Below are 20,453 nucleotides of genomic sequence, written 5' to 3'. Positions count from 1 at the left end.
AACAATTACAGCTAACGTGTACTGCAAAATGCTCACCAAACTGAGACATGCAATCCAAAATCAACGACGCAGGAAACTGTTGTCTGGCATAATTCTCCTTCACCACAACACGTGTCCTCACACCTCTGCCTAAACCAAGAAGAAGATTCAAGATTTTCATTGGAAACTTTTTGACCATCCTCCATGTAGTCCTGACCTTGCACCTAGCAACTACTGCCACTTCTTGCATTTGAAAAAGTGGTTTGGTGTACAATAATTAGAAAACGACTCAATACTGCCGTTATCTACTGGTTCAATTCTCAAGTGGCTAACTTCTGTGCAGATGGGTTAAAGAAACTGGAGCACCATTACGAAAAGTGCTTACAACTGAATGGCGATTATATGGAAAAGTGAAGTAGATATGTAGTAAACAAAAACTATAAGTAAAAACCTGTTCTCATGAGTTAAATTTTTTTAATGACCAAACAGCCCTTACTTTATGAATATGCCTTGTATTATTTTTAGAAACATTCCATATATTTTGATTCATTTTTTTTTTATAGTGTGCAAAGATCTGACTGAAATTTTTGTGACAAACTACAAAATTTATAAAAATGTACTATTTCACTAAGTGTTTATTGTTTTTTCTTCTCCCCTATTTTTAGTACTACTCCAGAGATCTCAGCTTTGTCAGAGCATATGAAAGTTTATACAGAAACAAAGATTAAAAATGTTTATATAAAAATGTTAAAATATAGAAAGAATATTTAGTATCTCAGTTACTGATAAAAAAATAAATTCAGGTAGTCCAAACTACAACGTGGCGCACAAAATGAACCAATATTTGGTTTTGTTAAAAAATATTTATTTGAATCCCAATACAGAAAAGTAAAATACAATGTGTTTACTGTGTAGCTGGAGATTATGTTCTGCTTATCACACATTCAATATGACCACCACCATGTCTAGCAACTTATTCAACAAGAACTCCTATGTTGTTAATAACACAATGACACATAATCTTGGTTATCTGATTGCACACCTCAATGATCAGTATTTGCAGTTCCATCACTGTATGAAGATGTTTAACGAAAATCTTTTCCTTTAGAAATCCCCAAAGAAAATAATCATATGGATTCAAACCAGGACTATTTGCGGGCCAGTTCCGCCCACATGCAAAACGATTACAAAATCGGTATGAAATGACATTTGCATTAAACATTTCATGCAGAAAATTTAAAACAACATTAGCTATGTGTGGTATGGCTCACCCCTGCATGAACCTGAACATGATGCATCTTTTCATCAAGCACATGTGGACTTTTAGAAGCCCAAAAACACACATTTTGTTTATTAACAACCCCTTCTTTCTTTCTTTTTCCTGTTTAGCCTCCGGTAACTACCGTTTAGATAATTCTTCAGAGGACGAATGAGGATGATATGTATGAGGGTAAATGAAGTGTAGTCTTGTACATTCTCAGTTCGACCATTCCTGAGATGTGTGGTTAATTGAAACCCAACCACCAAAGAACACCGGTATTCACGATCTAGTATTCAAATCTTTATCAAAAGCCAGTTGAATTATTTCTGTTTTCAGCAGTTGTTTTAAGGCTACCTGGTTAGTGACCTTTCACAACACTTCTGGTTTCAAAAAAGTGTTCACACCTTACAAATGCTCACACTTACATATGCTTTTGTCACAGGGAGAATTCTACAACAGACTAGCATATAATTTCTTTGTATGACAATCACAATTTTGTTTCTGCAAACCCTGTGCGCTTCAATTTGTGGTAATCCCATGTATGGATGTTATTCATAACAGCTCGAGACTGCAACAGTGTAACACAGCTGCTTCCTGGCAGAGAGCATGCAAACTAAAACTTGATTGTTGTCATTTCCAAATTATACATAAAACACTATTAAGTTCTCTAAAATAAAAATTTTATTTGTTTTAGAAACCTCAGAGTTCTTTTTCAGAAACCCAGTACAGTATCTAAACTGTCCATCTATTTGAGTATTATGTTAATTGAATTGTTTGTTCACACTGGTGTTGTGCCATTTCCTGGAATATTTTATTAAATTCTACACAAAATCATAGTATACAAAATAATCAGGCAGCAAATTTTTTTCTGTAAATAGTATATACAGTGACGTAACAAAAAACAGAAGTTAAAAAAATGAAAATATTTCATGAAGTTATATTATGAATAATGCATAAGGTTACTGGAAAATTATTCTAAACTATAACAAATTTTTTTTCTTAAATTTTGATCCATTTCTTTTAATTCACTATCATTTTAAAAAAGATTCAAACCGTTGTTAGTAACCTATTGCAGTAGTATTTTCTCAAATTTTGTTATAAATTCAAGCAGCGACTCAGCATTGTTACCTTATCACTTGACACAAAGCGGTCAGTTAACTGGATTCGACCAGAATGTCTTCCATTGCCATATCACAAATATACATACATATCACATTTACAGAAATAATATAATTCTTATGATTATTCATTGTTTAATAAATGAAATTGGGCCGGTAAGTATATTGTAACAATTTTTTATATTTTTTTGCTTATTATATGATATGCTTAAACATTGTTTATTATCTATTATTGTTTATCTATTGTCTATTACATATATTTAACATGTATTTTTTTTTTTAACAAAATTCTAAATTAATAACAAATTTTTAAAAAGTCTTACTTTTTTTGATATCAGTATTGTTTTGTTAAAAACAGTTTTATTTATATACAGAAATGTTTGTTTTTTGAGCGGTAGAAATGATATCTGTGACAATCTTACCATACAGTTTACAATTCCATTATACTTTATCACTGCATTTTGTTAGATTATTCTTCTTTTTTTTTTTGAATTACTGACTGTTATCTTACGGATTTATTATTAAAATTTATTGCCATATTTTTTATTTTTTAATAAAACTAGTATTTATAACTTTCACAAATCAAAGATCCATGATATAATATTGCACTTACTACTTTGTAAGTATAACCCTCAATTTTTATCGTTAATCGATTTTACAATCAAATTTACTTCTATTTTTTTTTTATTCCTTTTTTAATAAAACTAGTATAATCTCTTGTAAACTAATACTTTTTTTTTTTTTAAAGAAGTGATGGGAATTAAAAATATTGTTCAATCTTCAGTACTTTCATTTACATAAGAGCATTTACTATTAAAACAAGCTCTAGTATATTTTCTTTTAAATTTTATTATTTCAAGTATATTATAAAGTTTTTGTGCGCTACCAAGTATTATCAAGTACTGCTATCTAACGGCAAGATTCATTAAGTCACGTTAAAAAAATAAATAAAATGAGATATTCGAATCCCGTGGTTCATCAAATGGAAAAAAAACATTTTCTAACAAAATTTGAGGTGTTTTTTGAAAGTATTCTTTATTACAAATCTAATTGAACTGAAATATAATGTGTTTATGGTTATTTGTTTATTTTTTCCCCATTTTCATTTCACTTTTAGGTTAGGTCATGTTTAGAACTGTAAACGTAGTTCGCTGACTTCGCCATCTGCAGACTCTTACCGACAAAGTTCTAACGAACTCTGTGATTTTAGTAAAAGTTTTAAGTGATAGTGGATTAACAGAAGAGAACCTAAATTTTTAATAACTTTTTTATTTTATGTTCATACCAAAACCACACTAATGTGATTGTATGTGTGTGTATGTGTATGTGTATGTGTATGTGTATGTGTATGTGTATGTGTATGTGTATGTGTATGTGTATATGTGTATATGTGTATGTGTATGTGTATGTGTGTGTGTGTGTGTGTGTATATGTGTATGTATATATATATATATATATATATATATATATATATATATATATATATATATATATATATATATATATATATATATATATGTGTGTGTGTGTGTGTGTGTGTGTGTGTGTGTGTGTGTGGGTGTGTGCTGTGTGCATGCATGTTTTGTGTGTGTGCATGCATGTTTTGTGTGTGTGCGTGCATGTTTTGTGTGTGTGCATGCATGTTTTGTGTGTGTGCATGCATGTTTTTGTGTGTGTGCATGCATGTGTGTGCACGAGCAGATGCTTAGTTATTAACTAATCAAAAAGTTAATAACTAAGTAATCGCAGGTATTAAATGAAACCTATGTAGCAATGTAGATGAAAACCAATGAAACTGACTAGTGTAGATGTAATAGAACAAAAGTTAATTATGTACTACAATTCCTCAGCTCAAAAAATTTTAAAATGAGGGAAATCAAATACATGAAGAGTAAATTTTATTAGAATTATTCAGACTGCCACAATATTATTGTAATTGTAACTAGCCATAGTTTTTATACTACCTGTAACATAGAGTATAAAAATTATTTAATTTTTGTCCAAAATTCTACTTCTTAAGATATACTATTTTTAAAAATGCAATATATAATACTTCACCTATATGTCCATAACCAGTTACAACAGTAGCTGATGTATCCTTAAGTTCATTCTGTAAAAGTGGAACTATTTCGTAAAAATGTTGCACAGGGAGTGAGACATCATATTTATACACTGCACCTGTATGCAATAAGGCCTCTGCTATTCTTTCTCTTAACTGCCAAATATTCTAGAAACATTCAATTTAAATACTGCATTAATACCCTGAACTCTTTATATATGTAATAATTTGTCATTTAAACTCCTCTGTAATTCAAAAAGGGATCTAAAGATCTTAATAAACAAATTATTATAAACAAATCTGTCAGCAATTTTTAAAAGGACAAATTTCAGTACAGAGGGAACTATGAAGCTAGGGAATTAGTTTACACACTTTAGAAAGAAAATAATCCTTACGTATAATAAATTTTAAGTTTTCTGAAATTTTTATTTTCAGTAATCATTTTAAATTTAAAATCTTGTCATAATAGAACAACATAGATTAGCTGACTAAAAATCTTACTATTTTTATTCCAAAATTGATTATAAAGATTTAATTAACCAGAGGTAGATCAAAAAATAAGTTACACCCTTGCCATGTTCAAACTGAAAGGGATATATTAATGTCTTGTAGTGACAGCACTGGTTGTGTTGTTGTCTTCACGCTCCCCCAGCAGCAATTCTGTATGACATTCAGTACATGTGTAGTATCGTCAATATGGCATGTCTGATTTTTGTGGGCAAAAAATTACAATTGCTGGGAAATTCATCGCCAAATTGTTGAGGTATTTGGTGAGAATACAATGTCAAGCCCCATGACCACAAAATTGTGCCAAATATTCAGAAATGTAAGAACAGATGTGAATGACGAACTGTGTGCTGGGCATCCTTCAACTGCAAACACGATGGGTAATCCCAAACGTGTAAATGAAATGATCTTGAGTAACTGGCACATTAAAATTAGGGAGATTGCAAGTGAACTTAACATCAGTTGTGGGAGTGTGTTTGCGATTATTCACGATCAGCTTGGTTACCATACAATGTGCCACATCTGTTGAACGACAACCACAACACCAACGTTTTGCATCTGCTTTTTCTTTTCTTCAACATTATTCCAGGTCTGGTCCACAGTCTTTGAAACAAATTATCATAGGGGATGAAAGTTGGATGCTTCATTACACTCCTGAGACTAAATGAGCATTACATGAATGGAGACACAAAAATTCCCCACAGCCAAAAAAAGTGAAAACATCTCCACATGTTCAAAAGGTTATGCTGTCAGTCTTTTTCAATTCTGAGGGAGTTGTTTAGAATGAATTTATGCCCTGAGGAACAGCAATCAATGCATAATTTTACTGTGAGACTTTAAAAAAATTGCATAAAGCCATTAAAGATCGAAGATCCAGAAGATTGAGTGATTGGATAATTTTTCTTTATGATAACGCTATTCCTCACTCAGCTCATGTGACAAAGGAGTTACTGCAAAAATTCAAGTGGGAAGTGTGATCTCATCTGCCTTACAGCCCTGACCTAGCACCCTGTGACTACCACCTGTTCCTGGTCCTCTCAAGTGAGACCTGAGAGGCGAGTGTTTCGCTAATGATAATGAAATGAAGGTTCTTAAATGGTTGAAAGAAATTGGATGAAATTTTTATGAGTGGAATTGGAAAACTTGTCACAGAGTAAGAAAAGTTTTTAGAAAAACTTTGTGATTATGTCAAAAAATAGATAAAGATTGTAGGTTTTTGTTCAATAAAAAAAAAAATTGTCTTATAAATATGCGTTTGATTCATAGAAGGGTGTAACTTACTTTCTGATCGTCGCTCATAGTTATCAAACCTTCACCAAAATTTGATATAAAATCAGATCAGCAGCTAACAAATGACTTAATTATTAAATTACCTATTTTACTTAGAAAATTTTATAACAGTTCTGGATATAATATTGGCAATTATACTGCATTTATTTTGGTTAAATCAGAGTTAGAATTACACTTTTAAATTTCTATGAAGTTTACTAATCAGACCTATCTTGAAATAAATTTAAACAATATAAATGTGTATGATTTTCACTACAATCAATACTCAGGCCATACATTATAAACAAAATGTTAAATTAATATCTTAGAAGAAACACGTTGACCACAGGAAGATTTTTCATTCTTTCCACAGATACAAATTTTTTGTATCAGATAATTTTATCGAACCAGCTCTGTGGATTTGGCTAAATAAAAAAAATCAATTTAGTGATAAAAAATAGAGAAGTTAACACAAAAAAACACAGTGAACCATACTGTAATTATATTAAAAAAAAAAAAAAAAAACATTGATCGGCAAGTTATAACAGCCTAATTATGATAAACTGCTGAAAAAATTAAATTTAGTTCAAGCAATTACAAAATTAACGAAGCTTGATTCAAACAATCAATATTTTCTCCTTTACATAAAAATTATTTAATAAAAAAAAAGTGAAAAATAATATTTTTTAAGTGTTAAAAATATTTATTTGAAACTATTTATTTAAAGTTAGCCAAGTATTATAATGAGGATTAATCTTCACTACTCTCACAAGGAATTTTACAGTACAAAAGGATTCCTACGTTCCAAAATGGTATATCAGAATCAGCCAAATAGTTAATTAATTCTCTCCTTGTTTCAACTACCACCCTTTCCCTACCCTTTATCCCTTCATCCTTAGAAAATACCATGGGAATTGTCACCCTTTATCCTGACTATCTGTGTTATCTTCTAGTAGCAAGCACTACAACTGCTTATTTATTAGAGTTTTAGTAAGTGGAAAATCTTTATGTGGGGCTTATACAGAAGCTTTACAAACAAGTGGCTAGGATGTCAGGCCTCCTACTTCCCTTAAAATCTACCTAACAGGAATCTGCCTTAAACTGCATTGATAATACAAAATTTATTACTGTAACTATTAAAAACAGTAATTTACAATCATCATAAATTAAGATTTTTTGTTCATACATATTTCTTTTATCATTATACATGGTTTCTATACATTAGATAAACTAATAATAAAATCAAATAAAACTCAGTAAATAATATTTACTAACCCTACTGCCCACTGTGGAGGGACATTTTTGTCATACAACAGATTAGTTTTAGCAAACTGATAATGAAATGTATGGGACTTGACAGTACTATTACGTCATTTTGGTGGGCATACTTCTACACATTTTAATACCTTTAATCCTAATCAACAATCAACTACATAACAGAAACTCATCGGTGTGTATTAAGTCCATAAAATACTAATATCGCCGTAACATTGAATTAATGTTTGCAAACACTATAAAAAGATAAACTTTAAAAAATAAAATATTTAGATCTAGTTCACCGGATCCAAGGTTTTGTTATATTGTATTATAATACAGATATTTATTATATCTGATGACATATTTTTTAATGGTAATTTACACCTGAACTAATGAAATTAATTTTATCATAAAATAATAAAAAAATGAATTGCTCTCATGAAGTGCAAATACAAAAGTAAACAGTACAAATTATGTTTAAGTAATTGACATAAAAAAAACTTGGCAGTAATAACACAAAATGAAAGCATCTTATTGCAATGATTCTTATGTTTGTAAACTTATAACCTGCTAGTAATTCCAACCACAAAGTGGCTAATTAATTCAACATAAAATCTACTGGTGGCATTATTGAAACTAAATACTCAAATATCTGCCTTCCACTTAATTGGCGTACTATGACTGACTGAACCTGATTGGTTTTAAATTACTAATTAATGTAAATATCTGTAAACCCCAGATTATAAAAATTACTTGTAAAATAAAATGTCAGATCAGCCACCAAACATATTATAAAAAAAAGATGATCTTAATTGTAAAACAGCTCATGATACAGAAAGTCTGTCAACTTTCTATAACAAAAATGTTCAAATGAATGAGTGAAAATAAACAGAGTATATTTTACTGTTACAATACTAAGCTTAGATTAAAAACTAATTACTATGTTGAGTACTGTATACCTTTCTAAGCTTCATTCTTTTATTATATGTTGACATGTTTCAGAATCAATCCATTGTCAAAACTTATTGTACTGGTACTTTAAAATTTCTGTTAATCTTTATATAACATTTATTCAACACCCCTCCATTTATTTGACGTCATGCCTTATCTGGCCTTCTTCGTGTTTGTTTGTTATTAATGGTTATATTTATCTTTTAATTTTATTTATCTATTTCCTGTTTTCAATAAACTGAGTTTCTTGAAAAGGACATCTGCTTAATTGTTGATCCGTTCATTTAGATCATTTATTATTACTTTTTAATTTAAAGATTTCTAATTTATTGATAACACAGCTAATATAAGTTTAAATGAAGATGAATATCAATTGATGAATAAAGGACTAAAACATAGTATAAAAAATTTTAACATCGACAAAAATGTTGAACAAAACATTATAGATACAGAGAATTCAATAGTAATGATGCCAATAGAAGAACAGATGCATGCAAGAAATTTAGCAGCAGAATTAATAAAAAAGTCAATTAAAAAAGTAACCAACAAAAATAAAATATATGTACAAAAAAGACAAAAATACAGAAAAAATAATATAAAAAAAAAACTAAAAGAAAATAATGCACAATTACACAAGCAGATAAAGGAAATGCAGTAGTTATCATTAAAAAAGAAGATTATATAAATAAAACAGAAAATTTTATAATTATAACACAAAAGAAAGATAAAATCAAAATATATCAGAGAGAAATTAAAGAAATTAAAAATAAGTCTTAAAATGTAATTAAAGAAAATGATAACAAGGATATAAACATGAATCAGAGTATACTAATTACGAAAACACAGGTTAAAATCCACAAAGAGAATTTATCGATAAGCCCTAAAATAAGTTACATGAATGACCAATGTATAAATTAGCAAACTATTTATCAAATATACAGGGTCCAGCATATAAACATGACGATTTTTGAGGGGTAATAATTAAACTGTGTTTCATACTACTAAAACATTTAATATATCAAATTAAGATCAATTTTTGCAATTTATAGTGAAATACGTGCATAGATTTTTTTTTATTTGAATATTATGTCATCCAAATGTTTTCCATTACTCCTCACACACTCACTTAAGCTCATTCTAAAATTTGACATTGCTCGCTCAATCATCACTTGTGGAACTGCTTCAATTTCTCGTTGAATGGACTCCTTGAATTCTGCAATTGACTGTGGTCGACTACTGAAGACTTTATGTTTGAGATACCACCACAGAAAAAAATCACAAACAGCCAGATCAGGTGAACGCGCTGGCCAAGGAATGTTGCCAAATCGGGAAATCAAACGTCCAGGAAAGGTTTCTCGCAGAACATCCATTGTGATTCTCGACGTATGGGCGGTGGCACCATCCTGTTGAAACCAAATTTCATGTCCTTGAAGGTCATTCAGTTTCGGTCACAGAAATTCATTCAACATGTTTACGTATTGATGAGATGTTACTGTTACTCTGTGATTTAACTCCTCAAAAAAAGATGGGCCAATTATGCTGAACTTTGAAGCCGCACACCACACTGTAACATATTGACTGTGAAGTGGTTTTTCAAGATTTGAAAAATGAATTATGCAAAGCTCAATAATGGTAATTTTGTTTACTCCAAATCCTGACAGATGAAAATTTGCCTCATTACTTAAAAGAATAATGGCATCCTGGTGGACATTTTCGAGGATGACCTCACAAGCTGCTTTGCGAGACGCCCAATCATTTGTATTAAGTTGCTGCACTAACATCATATTATACAGATAGAATTTCAGGTCGGTATGCAGAATTTGTCATACACTTCGATCAGAAATGGCTAGCGCAGCAGCATGTCTCACTGCTGAACATCATGGCGACCGCGTAACAGCTAACCTTACAGCATTAATGTTTTCAGGCGTTCTCACAGTCAGTTTTTGTCCTGTTGGTTTCATTTTTAAAGCAGATGATGTGTTCCTAAAATTCTTCACCCACAACAATATCGTATTCCTACTAAGAACAGATGCGTGTCGATTTGAATTGAAATGTCTGCAAAATAAACGCTGTGTTACAATAACCGAGTCATTATTTTTAAAATTTGCTTCAATCACAAACGCACATTGTTCACGCGACCATGACATACTGGCTACTGAAATAGCATGAATAGACCTGTCGATGTACAACACTCCCGCCTTCTCATTGACAGTGGTGCCAACATAACAATTACTACAAAATCGTCAGATTTATATGCCGGACCCTGTATTAAAAGACAGGAGAATATTGAAAAACCAATATATAGTAAAAAAATTCAATCAAAGTAGCAGAAAAATTTTAAAATCTAAACAGAAGACTGCAGAATTGTATCATTTGACATAGAAAATTTATATCCATCTATACCATTAAACGATTTTAGAAAAGAACCTAAATGAGGGAAAGATAAATAATAACTTTAAAATAGAAATTATTAAAACTTTACAAACAATTCTTCAAGAAAACCAACTTAAATTTAATAATAAAATATATAAAACGAAGGATGAATTAGACATGGGTAACCTACTATCAGCAAAACTAAGCGAAAGAATATGAAAGAAGAGAATATACCAAATATCATGAAACATACAGTTGTTTAGAATATATTAGGGGTACAACAATGACACTATATTAGTGATTAAAAAAGAAATAAATAATAATGAAGAAAACATTCTGGAAGAAATGAACAAATTTCACCATAACATTAAATACACGATGGAAAAAGAGAAAGATGAAACTATTAATTTTTTTAGATCTAACAATAAAAAGAAATAATCTAAATTTTGAAATATAGAGAAAAGAAATTTATACAGATAACATCATAGTCTACTATTCAAATCACTCAATGGAGCATGAATTAACAGCTTTTAGATGAATGATAAACTACAAAAATTACCATTAAAGAAACCAGAATTTAAAAAAAAATTAAACATAATTTTTCAAATAGCAGAAAATAACAGGTACAAAAAAGAAATTATCAGAAAAATGAATAAAAATAGAAATAAAAGAAATGAAATTAAAACAGTAAACAATAAAGAAACCTTTAAATGGAGTACATTAACATTTACCAGGAAAGAAATTTACCCAATCATACAATTCTTTAATACATATAATATAAAAATGGCTATAAATGCAATTAATACACTAAAAAATATTTTTAATAGTAATGCAGAAGAAAAAGATATTTAGAATAGAAATGGTATAAACAAAATAAAATGTAAATGCAATGCAACATACATTGAACAAGCGGAAAGAATAAAATTAAGATATAACAAGCACATGCGATCCTTTAAAAATCAAAAACAAGAATCTAATTATGCAACACTTTAATAAAAGGACATACCCAATAAAAATGGAAAAATCAATGAAATTAAATCACAATTGTATTAGAGGAAGAATGAATATTTTAGAAAATTTAGAAATAAATTAAAAAGTAGCAGTAAAACAATCATAAATAAACAGATGAACAATCAAGCAATGTACTTTTCAAGAACCTCAATTTATTGAAAACAGGAAGTAGATAAAATAAATTAAAAAATAAGTATAACTATTAATAACAAATAAACAAGAAGAAGGCCAGATAAGGAAAGACATCAAATAAAGGGAGGGGAGTTGACTAAATGCTACATAAAGATTAACAGAAATTTAAAAATACCAGTACAATAAGTTTTAACAATGGAGTGGTTCCAAAACGCATCAACATATAATTAAAAGAATGAATCTACGAAAGCTAACAGTACTCAACATAGAAATTATAGTGTTCTTAGCAGAAAATACAATATATTAATTATCTTAATATTAACAATTAAAAAATAATCCAAACAAGAATTCAATAATTTCCACTTAAGATTTATGTACCTGCATTTTTGATGGTTCATTAGTTACAATGCCATCAATAACAATACCACGTGTCATTGCTTTATCTAAGAAAACGTTGAGTTTTTCTTCATCATGATTAACATCTGACCCAGATGTCTCTATAAGAACGTAAAAGGGAAATTCATCAATTGGAGATTTGATGCCCAAGTACTTATTAACAGCATCCAAAGAAGGAGCATCTATCAACTCACAAGATGATAAAGTCTCTGATAGCTGTTCTTTTGCTAGCTTAAGAGTACTAAGAACTGACTCAAAATCCTCAACACCTGTTAAAACATAAATAACATAATTTCACAATTAAAAAAAAATCATGAAACTTTTTAATAAATTCATAGATGTAGACAGACATATTTTTAAATCACCAATCTACAGTCTGCCTTTTGTATTATATATACTGAGTATCTGAAAAAGAAGTCCACAGTTTTAAATTAAATTAATTACATTTAGGATTACAAATGTAAGTGTTATGTGTTTTATTATATTAAAGTACCTGCTGCTATTCTTTGGCCCAGGTGGTTGAGTGACAGGATTTTTTTCTTGGTGTATAATGTTTTTTTATGAAACCCCAAAAAAAGAAATTGATAGGCGACAAATCAGGTCTTCATAGGGGCCAAGCAATGGTAGCTTCTCTGCCTATCCAGCCTTTCTGAGAACATATGGTTGAACAAAATTCGCACAATTCCTGAATGAAGTGGGAGGACTCCATTCTGTTGAAAAATTGGGCCTTCATATTTTCAATTTGCAGAACTACAAAGTTCTCCAATGTAATAGTCTGCTCATGAAAAAAACGACCCAAAATTTTGATTATGCATGGATACCCCACTAGAAATTTACTTTTTGACACCTGTGAACAAATTTCACAAATTCATGTGAATTTCTGAGCCCCATACTCAATAATTATGTCAATTTACAACACCGTGAACATGAAATATTGCTTCATCAGAAGATGAAGCAACATTTTATTTTCTAACAAAATGCGCTGCAGGTAGTTTTCTTCAGCTGAATTGAAGTCTAACATAGCTGTTACAAATTCAATTCTTTGTAGCTTACTATTAATTTAATTTAATGGAGTAGCTGCAGTTTATTAGAACAAAGTTTCAACTGCTTGCAAATGACATCATGGACAGTGGTTTTAGGAATGTGTAGTTAGCAACTAACATCATGAACTGAACATTTTGGACTTCGTTGGAAATACAGCTGAATTCTTTCTGTTTTTTAACCCTTTTTTAGGCCTACCTGGTGACTGTCTTTTCAAAACACTTCCAATTTCAAAAAACTTTTCACAGCACTTACATATGCTTTTATCACTCTGAGAATTTTTACAATAGACTCTCTACGTACATTACATATATACTACATACATTTTATATCATTCTTTGTATGACAGTCACTGATATTGTTTCTGCAAAACAGTTCACACACTGTGCTTTCTCTTGTCATGAACCATCGTTCTGAGCCCCAAATTCATAACAGCTAGCTCTGTGCAACAATCTAATACAGCTATCTGATAGAGAATGTGTAAACTACAACTTAATTGCTGTTTTAAGATTACACATAAAACACTATTGAGATCTGTAAAGTAAAACTACATTCATTCTTGAAATCCCATAGTTTTTTTTTCGGATATCCAGTATATTTAAATTAATAGGAACTATTTTAAATATCAAAGAAAAAATGTTATAGAATGTTAAACTGTGTAATAAGTTTAACTTTCATTTTATTTCTTGCATAAGAAGATTTAAAATGTTTTATTTTTAACTGTACATAAATATGTACTATGTAACATATTTACTTTTAAAAAATCCACTTTTTAATATGAAGTAAAATTAAATGAATATAATACCAATAAAATTTAAAACATTAAATAACTATTTTTACATGGGACAGTACACAGTTCAATCTTTCAAACCAAGCAGAGTGCTTCATCAGTAGAGGATGGCACTTTGATGATTTTATTGCATTCTAACACAAACGTACTTCCTAAAAAAACATCATCCAGTAGGCTAAATTCAATATCTTCTACTAGGGTTATTAATTATGAAATTACTTTTTTTTTATAAATGTTAAATTCTCACTAAAGCTGAAATTTTAAGGATTCTTTTTTAATTTGTACAGGAATTTACAAATTGGTTCACCAGAAGGTGAGCCATTATAAATTTTTTTCCATATAACCAATGTGAAAAGTTTTTTAAATGAAAAATGATATTGTCTGCATAAAAGGTTTGATAATATTTTTCACTTTTTATCATTAACATGGCTTATAATTGGAATGAGTTATACCATAATGATACTTAGCCATTTCTACTTAGCAGTCTCTATCCTGTTTTATTTCTTTAAATAAGTTTATTTACATATATAACTAATTTCTACTTAAGAAAATTACATGCTAGCCTGTCTGAAATTTATAATTGCCAGTTAATTAACAAGCATTTATGTAATAGTATTAATATTTATAACATGCAATACAGTGTTTATAAAAATGTAGACCACTGGTTTTTTAATTGGATAAATTAATGAATAAAAGTAAATTATCTTAAAGTAAACAGTACAGTATATTACATTATTTATTTGCATGTATTAAGTAGATGTCAACACATACTGTTTGTTCAAAAACATATATGACCTTATATTTTTTCCCCAGAAAAATATTTGGATTTTCATCAACAAAACTCGGAATGGTACATCGGTAAACCATAATATAGATTGTGACTTTTTGTAACCATGTAAAGTGAATCTTCTCATATCCAGTTTGTGAGACTGTATATTATATGCTTGTTACAATTTTGGTTTGTGCACAATGACAAAACAAGTTTTGCCAAAGGTTTGGTGAAACCCAAAATGAGGCAATTTGTAAGATTCACCAGGCTTACAGAAATAATAATACGGGGTTACACAAATTAAAGAATAATAAAAACAGTTGAAAAATGCCTTAACTTCAGTTAACAGACTGTTTTTTTTTTTTTTTTTTTTTTTACTTTGGAGTAATGCATCATTAGCACACCAGACGGAAGCTATTAAAAAGTAATATTCTCAAGGGTTCTCCTTTGTCTTCAAGAAACAGTTCAGTGCTTTGAAATCATCCAACTGCATCCAAGTGTATCACCCAAGTGCATCAAAACAATTCTCCCTCCCATTCTTCATGGCTGATCAAGTTTTTCCTAGCCAAGTACAGAATTTACCAGGCTCTTTACACTCTAAACATTGCTCCTTATGATTTCTAGCATTCCCCAAACTGAAAATACACTGTAAGGATTCCAATTTGAGAGCCAAGAAGCCACAAAGAACATAACAGCAGAGCTGATAGTCAACTCAAAAAGAGATTCCAGAAGTGTTTCTGGCAATGGAAGAACCACTTGGTTAAGTGTATGGAATAACTAGGGCTATTTTGAAAATGATTAGAATAGGAAGCCAACAAGTAAGGTATTTTATCCCCAGCCTGTGGTTGGATAGTTTATAAATATCTTGTATTTTAAAATAATACACAATACTGAGAATCGGTGAACTCAGCAAAATTAAAAAAAAATTCTGTATACTTAACATATTATATGAGGTGCTACCCAAAAGTTTGGGGAATTTGAATTTTGCACGCGAACCATTGCTGGTAAGACCTGCTACCACTAGATGTGGCTAACAGTACTCTTTGTAAATCAGTGTTCCAACAGCTGTGATGGTGAGAGGCTGCATTGTTGACTTTTGTGCGGTTGTGTAATGTTGTGTTTTACTACTTCGGCGAAGTTCTAAATGGCAGATTTTAAAGAGCAAAAAACCTGCATCAAATTTTGCTTCATGCATAAAAAAACTGGTATAGAAACCCATTGTGTGCTTGTGGAAGCATTTGATGACAATGCTATGGCTAAAAGTAAAACTTTATTGTGGTACAAACGACTCAAAGATGGACGAACGACAGTCGATGACGATGAGCGTTCAGGAAGACCATCAACAAGCGCAACACTGGAAAACACAGCGAAAGTGCGAGAGGCTGTTGTTGCAGATCATAGACAAACAATCCATGATGTTTGTGCAATCGTACAAATATCATATGAATCCGTGCAACGCATCTTGTCGGACAATTTGAACATGAGACGCATTGCTTCAAAATTTGTACAGAGACTGTTGAATAGCGACCAGAAACAAAATCGCGTAGCTGTCTGTAGTGAATTGAAAAATTCAGCAAGAGATAACCCTAACTTCATCTCCAACATCATAACCGGTGATGAGACATGTGTGTAAGGGTATGACCCAGAAACTAAGCAGCAGTCGTCACAGTGGAAGTCGCCAAGTTTACCGCGGCCAAAAAAAGCACGCCAAGTTCGCAGCAACGTGAAGTCCATGATGATTGTTTTTTTCAGCATCAAAAGCATTATCAATAAGCAATTTGTTCCTCTTGGTCAAACTGTCAATGGGATGTTCTATTGTGAAGTTTGGAAGCGGTTACGTGAAAGCCTTAGGTGCAAACTTCAGATCTGTGGGGTAACAACAGTTGGGTTCTGCACCATGACAACGCGCTCGCACACACATCGCTAGCCATTCAGAATTTCTTGGCTTCCAAAAGACCTTGCCTCATGCAACATTTTTCTCTTTCCAAAAATAGAATTTCAATTGGAAGACCATCATTTTAACACAACTGAGGAGATTCAGGAAGAAATGCAGAACATGCTTCGAACACTTACACCTGCAGACTTCCAGGGATGCATGGAATCATGGGAAAATGCTGGGATCACTGTATCAATGCCCAAGGGGATTACTTTGAAGGAGACAGTGGAAATTATAAGTTATGGTAAGCTATCTTATTTTTATGGTAAAATTCCCCGAACTTTTGGGTAGCACCTCATATAGTATAATTTAAAAATTCATATAATGTTTTTACATAACTGACAAAAAGTAAATTATATAGCTAGCAGTTATTTGTGTTTGTGCTAATAGCATGTTAATAGTGATAATAGCTGATAGTGTTAATAGTTGATTTTTGTTGTAACCAACATGTAGCTAGCAGTTATTTGTGTTTCAATCTCAAAAGTATCATTAAAAAATAGAAAGGCAAAGAGTATTAACTGTATCTAATTTTGGTAAAAGGTATATTCACAATAACTAAACCAAAACTTCTTCAGTCTTTTGTTTGTTATTACACAATTTTAAAACATTTTTAAAGTTCATTTCAGTTTGGAAACTGATCTTCTCCAGTCCCCAAACAAATAATCCTGAGACAATTCTGCTATCTGAATATACCTATATTAGTAACATAAAGATTAATTCAAAATCAATTAAAAATTTAATATATTCTTAACTGAATTTGAATCTTTCTAATCCATAAATCAGTCCACAATTATTAGTGATAGCAATAATCACTCGCCAAATAGATACAATAAATGCATTAGTAAAGAAGTACACCTCATTAACAACATCCACAACCATACAGATCAATAATTCTATATGACATGCCATCACAAAATATAAATAATATGAACCCAAAATTATCCAAAACTTATTTATTTTATTTAAATTTAATTTATTTTAATTAGAATACAAGAATTACAGGAATTAATTTTGTTAACAAGCATGATACAAAATTGGCTATTTGTAGTAGATTTCATTTTCTAAGCATTTTGAACCACTGGTATTAATACAATTGTATCAATAAAGTTCCACTTACCAACAATTTGAAATATATTTCAAAGTACTTTTGGAGTTGCTACTCCATCATAAGGGATTTCTTATAAAACCCTATATAACTAAAACATTTTGGACTAACTAATCTATTACTTTCCTGGTATCATAACTCTAGAGCTATGCTGCAAGAAGGAAAGTATGGTAATCAGTCAAAAAATGGGATGTGGATTTTTTTACATTTCTCAGTGTTTCATGACCACGGAACCTCAAAAAATAAAAAAAGAGGGGTAATATTCATACATATGTACATGTGTTGACATATATGAAGCTTAATAACTTTTAACTGGATAACAACCTTGACAAAATTTTATATACTTGTACATGCAATCTGTTGGTAAAATATTTCCAGGTGGAGGGTCAATTTTTTCAAAAATAACACCTTATATTAAGCTCAATAAATACATGCATACACACTTATCTTACCATTTTTTTTTAAATCTTTTCCAAAAAACAAGAAAATTAGCTTTTTATTTATTGCATACTTTTTAACCAATTTTTTTTTTTGTTTTCCTAGGTATAAAAGTAGTACAAAAAAAATACCATTTTTTTAAAATTTTTCAAAATTTATTTATTTAAAATATTAATATTATTAAAATTTTAAATAATAAACTCAAAAAATAAATTTTAGGTAACTTTTTATCGGTTGTATATTTTTTAGTGGAATTTTTTTTTTCAGTTCTTTCATTTAATGTAGTAAACGTAGAAAAATCAAATAACTTTCTTCAACGGTAATTTTGAAGATTTGGGAACAGAAAAAAATTAAAAAATACTGAATTTTTTAATCTTTAAAACTTTTTTTTGGAGTAATTTAACAAATAAAGATAAATTTCCAGTAAAACATCATCATAAATTACCAGCACCCACAAAAAAAAATTTAGGTAACTAATGTATAATTATTTTTCCACGACATAACAGTAAATAGCCAATGACAGGAAAGTATTACAACTTTGTTTAATTATTTTTCTCTAAGAGATAAGTTTTTTTTCATTTACTACCACATTGGTAAAAACGATCTACCATTTTCCCCTAAAAAAAAGTTCTATTACATTATAATCCTTTTAGTGATTCAAAGCAACACTGTTAGAAATTCTTGATTTTTTTTTATAAGGTGATTATGATAGAATTAGTTTTCAACAATAATCACAGAAGACAAGGATAAATTTTTAAATATATTTTAAAAAAAAGACTTTTATTCAAATAGCACAAAATATTGAATAAATGAATAGTATCCATTATTAAAAAAGTATATTTTTATTACTGTGGAAGGGTTCAATTTTATGCACTAGGAAAGAAAGAACTGGGAAAGTCCTGTAAGTAATTGTAGAATGAATTTACATGAGTATAAACAATACACTGCCAACTGAAATGACGTAAGAGTGAGAGATCACTATGTTCCAGTTCACCCTACTTACTAGTACCCCGTGCCTAGTCCAGTACCCAGTGGATAATGGTGTTCTTTGGTGGATGAGTTTCAATTAACAACACATCTCAGGAATGATGGACCTGAGACTTACAAAACTACACTTAATTTACATTCATACATATCATTCCCAATCATCCTCTGAAGTAATACCTTATGGTGGTTCCGGAGGCTAAACAGAAAAAATAGTTCACCCTACTTAAAAAGGGGAAAACAAACAACATTCACTATTTTTGCAATTCCCTATATAAATTATCCCAAACTTAATAAAGCCAAGAGAAGTTGAGGATGGAAATTAAATAAAGGTTTACCATGACACACAAAATCTTTTCCCACTCCATCACAGTATGTAAATTTGCATATAACTATACCTAAAAATGCTAAGATGATAGATTTTGGTCTAGGTGGACACTGTAACGCAGCTTTTGTAACTATACCTAGTGTTCCTTCAGAACCAATGAACAAGTGTCTTAAATGAAAACCTGTATTATCTTTCTTCAATACATTAAGACAATCTAATACTTCACCATTTGCTAGTACCTATACAAAACATAACACAAAATAAATTTCTAATTCTACTGATAAATTCACAATAACTTGTGTTAAGAAATAAATTAGTTTAACAGTTAATTTAAATAAATTATATGAAGCACAACTAATTCTTTAAAGGAATTTAATTCATCATTTTTATAAACAGAATTTTAATAAATGCATTCAGAACAAACTGAAAACATAATATGCTTAAATAATTTATGAAACAACTAGAACACTTACTTAAATTGCACTTAACATACACTAACATTTTATCTGAATAAATTCTTTACACTTCTTTGTTTCCATTAGAAAAATAATCTACAATGACTATCAATAAAATTTTATACACACACTCACTTATATAAACAGTAATCTCAGAAGCAATATACCATCATGAAAAATCTATTAAATATCTAATGAATTCAAATCTGATAGACAGTACGTCTCTAATCAAAAATAATGAAATTATCAAAGTTAAGCTATTGCTCTTTTTGTTATTCATCAATACGCATCCAA

The 20,453-nt window shown here is 30.0% G+C and overlaps 1 protein-coding gene across 2 annotated transcripts in view; it reads right to left on the bottom strand.

Moving 5' to 3' along the window:
- D2hgdh (D-2-hydroxyglutaric acid dehydrogenase) overlaps nucleotides 1–20,453 on the bottom strand; it is a 34,221-nt gene that overhangs the window by 1,652 nt on the left and 12,116 nt on the right. For both annotated transcript variants that reach the window (XM_075358488.1, XM_075358487.1), the window contains 3 exons: nucleotides 19,775–19,943; nucleotides 12,296–12,582; nucleotides 4,417–4,585 (listed from right to left, as the gene is read on the bottom strand). In XM_075358488.1, coding sequence (XP_075214603.1) covers nucleotides 4,417–4,585; nucleotides 12,296–12,582; nucleotides 19,775–19,943 — 625 coding nt within the window. The remainder of the gene's footprint in view (nucleotides 1–4,416; nucleotides 4,586–12,295; nucleotides 12,583–19,774; nucleotides 19,944–20,453) is intronic.

This window comes from Lycorma delicatula, chromosome 2 (assembly GCF_047948215.1).
Source record: "Lycorma delicatula isolate Av1 chromosome 2, ASM4794821v1, whole genome shotgun sequence".
NCBI lineage: Eukaryota > Metazoa > Arthropoda > Insecta > Hemiptera > Fulgoridae > Lycorma > Lycorma delicatula.
Note: the sequence above shows the minus strand (reverse complement) of the source record. Positions and strands in the feature narration are given on the sequence as shown.